The sequence below is a fragment of the Anopheles gambiae genome, chromosome 3 (genome assembly GCF_943734735.2).
Source record: "Anopheles gambiae chromosome 3, idAnoGambNW_F1_1, whole genome shotgun sequence".
Classification (NCBI taxonomy): domain Eukaryota; kingdom Metazoa; phylum Arthropoda; class Insecta; order Diptera; family Culicidae; genus Anopheles; species Anopheles gambiae.
In genome coordinates, this window is record NC_064602.1 from 57,734,850 (window position 1) to 57,749,062 (window position 14,213).

The 14,213-nt window shown below is 36.3% G+C and overlaps 1 protein-coding gene across 24 annotated transcripts in view; it reads right to left on the minus strand.

Moving 5' to 3' along the window:
• Positions 1-14,213, minus strand: part of LOC1272699 (liprin-beta-1) — a 61,113-nt gene that overhangs the window by 30,513 nt on the left and 16,387 nt on the right. For 20 of the 24 annotated variants that reach the window (XM_061662862.1, XM_061662854.1, XM_061662844.1 and 17 more), the window contains one exon: positions 1,623-1,831. In XM_061662862.1, the coding sequence (XP_061518846.1) occupies positions 1,623-1,831 (209 nt within the window). Of the gene's footprint in view, positions 1-1,622; positions 1,832-9,737; positions 9,898-14,213 lie in introns of those variants that run through there. The other 4 variants (XM_061662867.1, XM_061662848.1, XM_061662846.1 and 1 more) reach the window with 3 other exon arrangements.

A 14,213-nucleotide genomic window follows, 5' to 3' on the forward strand; every position in this document is an offset into this window, starting at 1 on the left:
GTTTACGAAATGAGTGGTTCGAATTACTTAAAAAAATTACCTTGCAGCCAGTATCTTTGAGTAATCTTCTTTTTTTCTCATAAAATGGAAGGGTGTTAAATTTCATTTTCTCTGCTAACGCGAAAGCCAAAAATCAAACATCGGTCATTTGATCCCATACAAGTTGACGGTACTGATAATTGTTTTCTTCAGTTAAGCCTACACAAACCTAAAATAAGCCTAAAATACGTCGGAATCCGTAATAATATTTATTTTAATAATCCTACATCCTATTTTAAATACATGATTTGTGTCCGAGTTAGGCAGACGTTCTATGAGGTAATGATAAGATAGCTGAATTCCATAATTATAATCTGCTTGGTTTATTGACATTTCCAGTCTTATAGCTTCTAAGGTATTTTTAATTGAGCGTTTGCTCAGCTTGACTGTTACGTTTATCGTACATAGTTATGGAACATCTGTAGAAAAAATATGCAATCGCAAATTAGGATATAAATATAATGTTGACATACTACAGATGAGCATTAAACTACTACCATATGTTGTGTTGATTTACCTCCATTGGCCACATTAGTTTTGGTGACATGTTGTACTATATAGTTTAATATAAAAAAACTACACTTTTTGATACAGAACTAGTCAATGTATTTATAAAACAAAACTATTAACACGGAAACTGTTGAATAAACATCACAATTCCATAAGTCTCAGAAGTAAAATTCACATCGGCTGTCAATCAGAAGCACCATGTGTTTGTTTTTGTTTTTTATTTAGACATAAGATCACCATTTTTTTAAAGTTCTATAAATACTAAAACGGCGAGGTGTCGTTCTTACCCACAGTGTCGAACCAACCCTGACTTCCCCTACTGGTCTCTTAAATCCCTGTTGACCCCGTTTCGTATTATAAGAATACTTCATTTGAGTAGCGAAAAATGATAATAAACAGAAAAAAAATTCCCTTCATGCTGCACCAGGCCACATCGCCGTAAAATCTTGCTCTTAACACTCCATTGAAAGAAAAAATAATAATATACTGCGAAACAATCTACTAAAGGTAGCATTGGGCCGTAGGCTCTAAACGTTTAAATTTACAATAGCCTTTAAAAAATATTATTTTGATATACTGAATGAAATAATTCAAAATATTCAACGATGGATTGGTACACTATGAATAGAGAATAGAAATAGAAGTATGGAAAGCAGTTTATTAGGGCAATACTTTGTTATATGTTATTCATATTCATAATTTATAACTCTTGAGCTATTCAGTAATATTTTTTTAGGAAAAACGAGTTAAACACAGCTCATATATATGATTCTAAAACTTTAAATTACAAATATTATCCTATTTCTAGGTAAATAATATACGCGGTCATACATAAACCTGTATGACCTATTAGTAGCATAGAACCAACAGCCATGTAAACATTATAATCTTTTACGTATTTCATTGAACCATGGTCTAGCATCAACTGGCTACAATCATATGAACATTTTGGAATGCATTGATTTTTGTCTAACTTGAGCAATTAAAATAGTTGAGTTTTATTATTTAACTGATAACAACAATCATGAGTACATTGCCAAAATGAAACTAAATTTCAGATTTTAATTACTCACCGGTAAATGGGAATCGAGCCATATATTGATGATATCTGCCGTTATGGGATCCGGTGACGGATGTAGTGAAGACGATTGTTGTTGGAGAGCCATGGCAAGAGACTGAGCTGCTGCCAATATTGATGTGGATCGAATTCCGTGTTGTAAACCACCATTCGATGAGGAGTTATTTCCTGCATCATCAGGCGATGAAATGTAGTCTGTATCACCTGGAAAACATATTTTAGATAACTTGGGATTAAGGACTCCAGAGAAATTCTTTCTTTCTATAGAAAGTTTCTATAATACTAAAACAACTATAACAAAAAAATGGATGGAAAAAAACATCCTGCGGCACATTCATTAATTTATGATTATTATTTTCATCAAGGGAAGGTAGGTAAAGATGAACACTTTAGAGAAGATTTAAAAAAGTCTATAGATATATGAATACATTGATCATGAAAATATACATATCTTATGTTACATTCATATATTATCAGAAAATGTGTTGAAACTTTTAACATTTTACCAAATTTTAAGTTTCTTCAACAATGTAGAAAACGTTGAAAAATTAAGAGGTTTACTGTTAACAGTTTTAAGGGGCTGAAATATTTCACGCCTAAATGTATGAACCAAGGAGTGTATAGGAACGAGGTCAAGTATTAGCCAAAATCGGCCATCTTGGAAGCAATTTGACAGCAGAAAGTCCTGGAGAGCTTATGAAACCTTCAAACTATTATTATTAAAAGAGGCATCAATACATTTGGTGCAACATTCAATAACCAATTTACAATGTTCTTGTGATGACCAGACCGATTTATCATTTTTATCACAATTAAAATTTGAATCGGAAAGGGCTCTCAGGCCGAGAATACACGGACCGGAGTTTCGCGGTCACGGAATTCCGCCTGCTGTCAAACCAATGTACACTATCAAGGGCAACTTTTCCGAACTGTCATATCCATACAATTTTTAGCAGGCGGAATTTCGCGGCCGCTAAATAGAATCGAACATCAACAAATCAACAACGCATACATCAACAAATGAGAATTGAGAATCGAATCCCCTCCTGTCATTTCGTTTTCATTTTTCTGCAGCACGGCTGTCAAATTGTTTGGGATAAGCCCACCTGTATAATAAACCCACTTTGGTCCTTGGTATGAACTAGTGATGCGTAAAGTCCGACCGGAGTCGTCCGGAATCGCCCGGAGTCGGCCGGAGTCGGTGTCGTCCGGAGTCAGAGTCGTCTGGAGTCGTCCGGAGTTGTCTGGGGTCGTCCGGAGTCGGAGACGTCTGGAGTCGTCCGGAGTCGGAGACGTCTGGAGTCGTCCGAAGTCGTTAGATAGATAGATGCGGAACATTGGAATTCGGCATGCTCAATTCCGATTTGCTCCAGAGTAGATTTTTACTGTCAATGTCGATAGAACCTATTGAATTTCTTGATAATGATGAATAAAATCAACAAAAATGGGAAACAACGAATGATCCTTTCGTTTATGCCAAGAAAATCAATAAATTAAATAATAAATGATAAAGGTAACAGAACAATTTCCTTGCCTTATTACACGTACGAGAGGCATTTTTGTGCCAAAGCCTGAGTTTGACAGATAAATCCCAATCGAGAAATGACAGTATTTTCTTCCGTCTAATAAGGCCTTTACAGCGCGACGCTATTTCTCGGAATGTCTGGTTGCAGGGTAAGGCATTAATGATAATCGGACACTAAGGTCGCTGCCAGACACCAATAAACCACCGTAACGAAAAAAATTACAGATGAAATCGAACGCATTGTAACGCTCCTTTTTTCGTTTCACCGATCACCCACCCGTCGACGAACGAAATGTAAACGAAATTGCTGTTAACATGCTTTTACAGTGCAAAACAGCAATTTATCACAAATTAAACATAAATATTCGTGATATTTTCACCAAAATTGAGGAAAACAAAACTAACTTTTTGTTTGTTTACAATAACAAGCGTTATTTTTTGGTTGTCAAACTTTTTCGTTACGCTGTTTTTTTGTGTGTGTTTGGAAGTGGCCTAACAGCTAACGTTGCTCCAGCTTACAAATTACAGTTTAGGACTTACTATTACGAAATTACTTAAGTTGCAAGTTAGAAGAACTTGTTTAAAAAATGGTCCTTTGTGTCATCAAAATTCAATTTTTTTGTTTCTAATCCCAAAGAATCTCTTTTCTATTCCTGAATGATGTCATATCATTGCCTTTTCTTTTTGTTGATTATACAGCTGACCCCGAGAAACGACTGTATTTGGGACCGAAAATATGTCCCAAAACAAGGCGTAAGTCGAAAAAGTCGTAAGTCGAACATCTATCAATATAAAGTTAATATCCGTAATTGAAGAATCTAAATCTATGATATTATGTATTTTATTTAAACAATGTTAAAAAATATATGAATTTTATTCCGAAAGTCGATACGATATATCGATTATAAATGAATAAATATATGAATATATAGTCCACTAATAAACTAATGTAACGGTAATTACATAATTAGCTAAGGTTAAGAAATAAAAAATACACCAACTTATCTAAAGAATAACTTTCAACTGTAAAAATCAACAAAGTCGTATCTGCGAATCGTCGTAACTCGAGGGGATCGTATCTCAAGGGTCGCCTGTAGTAGACCAAGTCTTGGCAAGATACAGGGTTTCGTGATGTGCCTCATCAGCATCGAGCGTCTAAAAGCAAAACACATGGATGATATGTTGACCCATGTTCCTCAAATATTTTAATGCTTTCTCTAGTTGCTGGATTAGTTTATGTCCGATTACCCTTACTTAAGGTTTTTAATGCCATCGGTTCATCTCCAATTGATATAGGTAGTGAAATATAAACAATACATTCGGGATCCATCTACAGAGTGTATCTCCGTATTTCCCAGTTTGGTTTCGGTGTTCCTTGCCACCAAAAAGTTTTTATTGCTTTCATTACCTTCTGTCACCAGTTTTTAGGATAATAATCACGTCAACTCATTTGTCTCGCACAAAATAATACTGCCAAAATATAAACAATATAAATTATTAAGCTTAAAAACCCCTGTAGTCAAATTAGACCCACAAGCATGGGGACTAGTGATGGGAATAGTTCCGATAATTGTGGAACGGAACGAACCTGCCAATCTGGAGAAAAAAAACGGAACGCGGAACGCAAGTTCTTGATAACTTGCAATACTTTTTTTTCTTGCTTACTTTATATATGCATAACTTGAAAGTATCCATTCAATATAGTGTAATATCTTTAGTGTGCAATAATCACTCATTTTCAATTCAAATAATAGTTTATTGAATGTGTAAAACTATTCAACTTCTAAAAGAAAAACACTTAAAATAGGTAATGAAGTAATACCTACATTTACAGGTATTTGCTATACAATACATTTTTAATTAAAAGGTTAAGGACATCAATAACATTTAAAGGTCAAGGTTAAAAGGAAATTTGGTTGTTTTTGTTTTAAACTAAAATTCAATCATTTTTTCCATTCATCCATATATTTTGCTACGCACATGCAATTTTGATGCTACATCAAAAAGCCAACAAAGTAAATCGAATTATTAAAATCAGTATGGTAAAATAATTCTAAACTGATCGAATTGATAAATCTTAATAGAAGCAAATAGCATCTAACAACATCGGTCTTGAAGAAACACATAGAGTATTAAGCTGTTTCAGTTGGGTTATACTTGCTCGTTTTGGAACGTATGTCTATATGCAAATATGCCAAAACGGAATAGCATATCTTTTTTTTGTAATAATTATTCCCAAATTATTAAACCATGTCATCTCTGCTTTGATATTTGGGATATTTGCGACAGCATCGTACACCGTGTATGCCTCTAGTAATATTCAGGATGGCCACTCAAATCAGGATTTTAAATTCCCGGTTTTTTCCCGGTTTTTCCCGGATTTTTTTGGAGTTCACTATGCTTCGTGTGTCGGTTTTATCGTACTTCGATTCCAAATTATAATACGTTTTCAAAAATCGCTATCAAGAGGATGGTAAGTAACCACGGGCATTACGGGAACGATGGAAACTTGTCATAAAAACTGGATAAAAGTATTAGTGAATTATTCAACAATATAATATCCAATCTAGCCAATTTATCCGGTCTCGTAGAACAGTTGTCAACTCGTACAACTTAATAACATGCCCGTCATGGGTTCAAGCCCCAAATGGACCGTGCCGCCATACGTAGGACTGACTATCCTGCTATGGGGGGATCAATAAGTCACTGAAAGTCAAGTCCATGACCGACAACGGTCGTTGAGCCAAAAAGAAGAAGAAGAAGAAGAAGAGATAATATCCAATCTAGAGGTGTGACAACACATTTGAGAACCATTTTTGGCATGATTTCTATCAAATTTGTACAAACAAATTTTCAATCGTGCGCTCGCGTTTATGGATCTATTTTGGCTACTATGGATCTTAAGCTATTTAAATATGCATTTTTTATATTTTCGGAAGTTTTATATGAGCAAACAACTGATGAAAAAACGACAAAAAAAGCTATACGAATATTGCTTTTTAGTGGTTTAGCATCAAGACACTAACGTGTAAAGACTTTACCCCGTGGCAAAGATATTTTTCATCTGCTATCAATTTTTGATTAACAGATGTCATCACACAACCTTAAAAAAGGGAAAGCTGAAGTCATGGACCAACCAGCCACTGGAGAAAGCATACAAATCTGCGAAGAACGGATTTCCTGTAAAACAGCAGCCATGCATGCTGTTACTCGCACGACGCTGATGATGCACCTCACAAATAGATACAGGAGATTTCAGTTTGTTTCTTAATTTTGGGACACTTTCTTGAATATGTTTTACGGGAAGTGTACTTTATGTGATAATAAAACAACGGAGCAACGATCGGACTGCAGAAGCGACGCCACCTCAACCATCAGTGCCAGTGTGGGAACCCAGTCACCCGGGAAGAATGAAGGTACAGGCCCGAAACCAAACTGCAAAATGCCAATGTACAGGTGATGTGTGATTGGGTAACCTTAAAATTGCTAAAGGGGACAAAAATTATCAATTACGTTCAAAAATTGGGATCGCGCACTAAATCCACCGTTAAATTCGACAAGACCGCAACTTCACGAGAGTTGAATAAAAGACGAATGCAAGGTAGAACGAATAAAGCACACCACACCCGAAATGTGCAAGAACCAATATCGGTGAACGTAAGTATTGCACCAGTGCGAATGAGAAGTATAGTACATATATTGCACATATGGTATTATATAGTACCATATGTGAGAAACGGAAAATTTTGTCCTTACACATTGGTGTGATGTTGCTGGCCTGTGGTAAGTTGGGAACAATATACAAAACATATTTCAACATTAATTGAAAATGCACTTAGTACGATGGTAAACAGTGATAGCAAAAGTTTGTGATAATTTCCCTTTTTTGGAGAATTTCCCGGTTTTTCCCGGTTTTTCCCCGGGTTTTCCCGGAAAAATAAAATTCCCGGCTAATTCCCGGTTTTCCCGGTTTTCCCGGTTGAATGGCCACCCTGAATATTAAAGTTTTGAGTGTTTGATGAATATTTAAGGGCTCTCTGCTGTCAAATGGCATCCAAGATGGCCAAACCGATTTTGGCTAATATTTGACCTCGTTCTTACACAGTCCTTGGTCCATATAGTTGTGGTAGGCGCTGTATATACATCTTTTGTCACGGTGTTTGTTACCAGCAACCTCCGAAACGGCTGTATCATTTTCAACGAAACTTTGCACACACCTTATGGTGGCATGAGAGTAGGTTTTAAATGTTCATATTAAACTAAACTTAATTTAATTGCAATTTTCTAACTCCTATACAAAAAGCATAATTGTTGTTGTTGGCACGATATAGACCACATGCGTTCTAAACAGAAAGTAATGTTTGTTAACATCGATATGTCAAGAGCAGATCAACCTAACTCCCACTTTACCCGACAGATGGCGTACTAGATACACCGAAAGGGACGACAGGGTTAGCTTGTGCGACAACTAGTTCTCCCAAAATAGGACCAATCAGGAAGCGGTTCAACCAGGGTCAAGTTCGCACAGCTGATCGAGAACAGGGCAAATCAGAACGCGGAAAGACACCACCAATTTTAAAACTGCTTGAATAAACAACAGTTTGTAAAATTATCTTTACCGTTTGCGACCCACTTAATCCAGTACTACACACGTAGCAACAGTTGTTGTTGTATAGAGTACTTTGACACTTGATGCCTGGTGGTTTACACTCGACGGTCGGGTACTGTGAGGATACGGGCACAGTACAATTATCACAAAGCAAAGCAAAGATCCTGCAGTTTCCTATCTATTTATACAGTGAAGCACCGTTTCCCGGGCTAATCGGGATCCCAACTTGCCCGGATACTCAAATAACACGAATAATGAGTCAGAGTATATTTTTTATTACAACCCAAGTGACATTTGCTCGAAAATGTTTTCCCACATCTGCTCGATTAGTACTAGATACGTTTGAAATTTTGGATTTGTATGTGATCAAGTGGGTTGAAAGCCTCAAAATTTGGTGCGTTCGTAAATTAGACGTTCCTCTATCGATGGACGATGCCGTCGAGGTCATTTTTCATTCATTGCTGATGGTCATGGTTTTTTGATGAAAAACAAAAGCTAATTTTGTGTGACGTTATTTTATGAAAAAAAAAAGATATTATTTAAGTATAAAATGGGAACATGGCCAACTAAAACGATGGGAAACGTCATTTCCGAGCGAATCTAGAAGAAAGTAACGAAAAAGCCGCATTACACTTGATTTTAAAGGACTTTTTCTAAATTCCCTTAAACTGGTGCAGTTTAAGGGAAGTTTAAGGCTCCAGTTTAAGGGAATTTGCTCGAATTCCCGATTATTCGTGCTCGAAAATGTCAGTTGGGAAATAGCTGATATTTTTTTGAATGTGTATTCTGTTTTGGTAAAATCTAGTCAGTTTTTATTAACTTCATGCTTTCCCAAAGAGAATATATTAAATGTGCCAGCTATTTTTGTTATAACAATGTGCTCTTGTAACCGTTTTTTTTAATATCCTCCTCAGCACTCAATGTCACCTTAATATTAAACTGTCATTTTTGAACAGCACGGATAAACGGAGAGCCGGACAAAAGGTACCCGGATAATCGGCGCTCCATTGCATGAGATAGTATTAGAGATTAATAGAAGCTCTCTATTTATTACAATAATGTAATTATTTTTAGCGTAGTTGTAATGTAATTATTCACTAATAATTTGTAAAGCATGTAAATACATCAATGTATTATACAGTGGAGCGCCGTTTATCCGGGCTTCTCGGGACTTGACCTCGACCGGATAAGCGAATAACACGGATGAGTCAAATGATATATTTTATCACCAATTTCTGATTAGTTCTTTAAAAAAATCCTATTTTTTGATAAAAAAATAACCCAGTTTTTATTATCTTCATGTTTTTCCCATGAGAATATTTAAAATTTGCCATGAATTATAGTGTTTTTTGTTATGATAATGAGCTCTTATAACCGCTTTTTTAAATATCCTCCTCATAACACAATGTCACCTTTGTATTGAACTGTCATTTCTCAACAGCACGGATAAACGGAAGCCGGATAAAAGGTACCCGGATAAACGGCGCTCCACTGTAATTGTAATTTACTCTTCAAATTATGTTCTGTGCTATATTATTTGTTTAATAAACTTCAATGATTTGAACACATAACAAAAAAATATATGTGTACTCAGGCACCTATATTTACAACTTATAATACTTAATCGTCAACTAATATTATGTTTTAGGTATTAGGAAAATTAGGTTTACTGGGCCAGCTAATGTATTACATTTTGTGATGTTAATGGCTGGTATCATTGAATTCGTCCGTAGCGGGAACGTGCGGCGCTCACACAAAATCCTAGGGATGGCAACACATTTCGTGTGCCCGGTCCTACAACATCGCGGTAAAGTACTATACATCTAGTATGTCAGAAAAATTAGCTAAAATGAGTGTCGGGACGTACGCCGCCGTTACGAATGTATTCAATGATACCAGTAATTTTGCATATGATTATAATAATTGTCAACACAAAATTAAATAAAATTATATAAAAGTATTAAATCATAGCTTACAGCTAAAACAGCTTCTGCCACTAAATGCACTCTTGACTCCTCGTCCATCTGCCAATATGCTGCCATTTTCACTGGAGTGTGAATTTGGATTATTACATGCTCGAAACCACCACCAACGGGTCATAAGCGCCACGATTACTATACGCCAAGACTACAGTTTTGAGTACAAAACAACAAAGTAAATCGAATTATTAAAATCAGTATGGTAAAATAATTCTAAACTGATCGAATTGATAAATCTTAATAGAAGCAAATAGCATCTAACAACATCGGTCTTGAAGAAACACATAGAGTATTAAGCTGTTTCAGTTGGGTTATACTTGCTCGTTTTGGAACGTATGTCTATATGCAAATATGCCAAAACGGAATAGCATATCTTTTTTTTGTAATAATTATTCCCAAATTATTAAACCATGTCATCTCTGCTTTGATATTTGGGATATTTGCGACAGCATCGTACACCGTGTATGCCTCTAGTAATATTCAGGATGGCCACTCAAATCAGGATTTTAAATTCCCGGTTTTTTCCCGGTTTTTCCCGGATTTTTTTGGAGTTCACTATGCTTCGTGTGTCGGTTTTATCGTACTTCGATTCCAAATTATAATACGTTTTCAAAAATCGCTATCAAGAGGATGGTAAGTAACCACGGGCATTACGGGAACGATGGAAACTTGTCATAAAAACTGGATAAAAGTATTAGTGAATTATTCAACAATATAATATCCAATCTAGCCAATTTATCCGGTCTCGTAGAACAGTTGTCAACTCGTACAACTTAATAACATGCCCGTCATGGGTTCAAGCCCCAAATGGACCGTGCCGCCATACGTAGGACTGACTATCCTGCTATGGGGGGATCAATAAGTCACTGAAAGTCAAGTCCATGACCGACAACGGTCGTTGAGCCAAAAAGAAGAAGAAGAAGAAGAAGAGATAATATCCAATCTAGAGGTGTGACAACACATTTGAGAACCATTTTTGGCATGATTTCTATCAAATTTGTACAAACAAATTTTCAATCGTGCGCTCGCGTTTATGGATCTATTTTGGCTACTATGGATCTTAAGCTATTTAAATATGCATTTTTTATATTTTCGGAAGTTTTATATGAGCAAACAACTGATGAAAAAACGACAAAAAAAGCTATACGAATATTGCTTTTTAGTGGTTTAGCATCAAGACACTAACGTGTAAAGACTTTACCCCGTGGCAAAGATATTTTTCATCTGCTATCAATTTTTGATTAACAGATGTCATCACACAACCTTAAAAAAGGGAAAGCTGAAGTCATGGACCAACCAGCCACTGGAGAAAGCATACAAATCTGCGAAGAACGGATTTCCTGTAAAACAGCAGCCATGCATGCTGTTACTCGCACGACGCTGATGATGCACCTCACAAATAGATACAGGAGATTTCAGTTTGTTTCTTAATTTTGGGACACTTTCTTGAATATGTTTTACGGGAAGTGTACTTTATGTGATAATAAAACAACGGAGCAACGATCGGACTGCAGAAGCGACGCCACCTCAACCATCAGTGCCAGTGTGGGAACCCAGTCACCCGGGAAGAATGAAGGTACAGGCCCGAAACCAAACTGCAAAATGCCAATGTACAGGTGATGTGTGATTGGGTAACCTTAAAATTGCTAAAGGGGACAAAAATTATCAATTACGTTCAAAAATTGGGATCGCGCACTAAATCCACCGTTAAATTCGACAAGACCGCAACTTCACGAGAGTTGAATAAAAGACGAATGCAAGGTAGAACGAATAAAGCACACCACACCCGAAATGTGCAAGAACCAATATCGGTGAACGTAAGTATTGCACCAGTGCGAATGAGAAGTATAGTACATATATTGCACATATGGTATTATATAGTACCATATGTGAGAAACGGAAAATTTTGTCCTTACACATTGGTGTGATGTTGCTGGCCTGTGGTAAGTTGGGAACAATATACAAAACATATTTCAACATTAATTGAAAATGCACTTAGTACGATGGTAAACAGTGATAGCAAAAGTTTGTGATAATTTCCCTTTTTTGGAGAATTTCCCGGTTTTTCCCGGTTTTTCCCCGGGTTTTCCCGGAAAAATAAAATTCCCGGCTAATTCCCGGTTTTCCCGGTTTTCCCGGTTGAATGGCCACCCTGAATATTAAAGTTTTGAGTGTTTGATGAATATTTAAGGGCTCTCTGCTGTCAAATGGCATCCAAGATGGCCAAACCGATTTTGGCTAATATTTGACCTCGTTCTTACACAGTCCTTGGTCCATATAGTTGTGGTAGGCGCTGTATATACATCTTTTGTCACGGTGTTTGTTACCAGCAACCTCCGAAACGGCTGTATCATTTTCAACGAAACTTTGCACACACCTTATGGTGGCATGAGAGTAGGTTTTAAATGTTCATATTAAACTAAACTTAATTTAATTGCAATTTTCTAACTCCTATACAAAAAGCATAATTGTTGTTGTTGGCACGATATAGACCACATGCGTTCTAAACAGAAAGTAATGTTTGTTAACATCGATATGTCAAGAGCAGATCAACCTAACTCCCACTTTACCCGACAGATGGCGTACTAGATACACCGAAAGGGACGACAGGGTTAGCTTGTGCGACAACTAGTTCTCCCAAAATAGGACCAATCAGGAAGCGGTTCAACCAGGGTCAAGTTCGCACAGCTGATCGAGAACAGGGCAAATCAGAACGCGGAAAGACACCACCAATTTTAAAACTGCTTGAATAAACAACAGTTTGTAAAATTATCTTTACCGTTTGCGACCCACTTAATCCAGTACTACACACGTAGCAACAGTTGTTGTTGTATAGAGTACTTTGACACTTGATGCCTGGTGGTTTACACTCGACGGTCGGGTACTGTGAGGATACGGGCACAGTACAATTATCACAAAGCAAAGCAAAGATCCTGCAGTTTCCTATCTATTTATACAGTGAAGCACCGTTTCCCGGGCTAATCGGGATCCCAACTTGCCCGGATACTCAAATAACACGAATAATGAGTCAGAGTATATTTTTTATTACAACCCAAGTGACATTTGCTCGAAAATGTTTTCCCACATCTGCTCGATTAGTACTAGATACGTTTGAAATTTTGGATTTGTATGTGATCAAGTGGGTTGAAAGCCTCAAAATTTGGTGCGTTCGTAAATTAGACGTTCCTCTATCGATGGACGATGCCGTCGAGGTCATTTTTCATTCATTGCTGATGGTCATGGTTTTTTGATGAAAAACAAAAGCTAATTTTGTGTGACGTTATTTTATGAAAAAAAAAAGATATTATTTAAGTATAAAATGGGAACATGGCCAACTAAAACGATGGGAAACGTCATTTCCGAGCGAATCTAGAAGAAAGTAACGAAAAAGCCGCATTACACTTGATTTTAAAGGACTTTTTCTAAATTCCCTTAAACTGGTGCAGTTTAAGGGAAGTTTAAGGCTCCAGTTTAAGGGAATTTGCTCGAATTCCCGATTATTCGTGCTCGAAAATGTCAGTTGGGAAATAGCTGATATTTTTTTGAATGTGTATTCTGTTTTGGTAAAATCTAGTCAGTTTTTATTAACTTCATGCTTTCCCAAAGAGAATATATTAAATGTGCCAGCTATTTTTGTTATAACAATGTGCTCTTGTAACCGTTTTTTTTAATATCCTCCTCAGCACTCAATGTCACCTTAATATTAAACTGTCATTTTTGAACAGCACGGATAAACGGAGAGCCGGACAAAAGGTACCCGGATAATCGGCGCTCCATTGCATGAGATAGTATTAGAGATTAATAGAAGCTCTCTATTTATTACAATAATGTAATTATTTTTAGCGTAGTTGTAATGTAATTATTCACTAATAATTTGTAAAGCATGTAAATACATCAATGTATTATACAGTGGAGCGCCGTTTATCCGGGCTTCTCGGGACTTGACCTCGACCGGATAAGCGAATAACACGGATGAGTCAAATGATATATTTTATCACCAATTTCTGATTAGTTCTTTAAAAAAATCCTATTTTTTGATAAAAAAATAACCCAGTTTTTATTATCTTCATGTTTTTCCCATGAGAATATTTAAAATTTGCCATGAATTATAGTGTTTTTTGTTATGATAATGAGCTCTTATAACCGCTTTTTTAAATATCCTCCTCATAACACAATGTCACCTTTGTATTGAACTGTCATTTCTCAACAGCACGGATAAACGGAAGCCGGATAAAAGGTACCCGGATAAACGGCGCTCCACTGTAATTGTAATTTACTCTTCAAATTATGTTCTGTGCTATATTATTTGTTTAATAAACTTCAATGATTTGAACACATAACAAAAAAATATATGTGTACTCAGGCACCTATATTTACAACTTATAATACTTAATCGTCAACTAATATTATGTTTTAGGTATTAGGAAAATTAGGTTTACTGGGCCAGCTAATGTATTACATTTTGTGATGTTA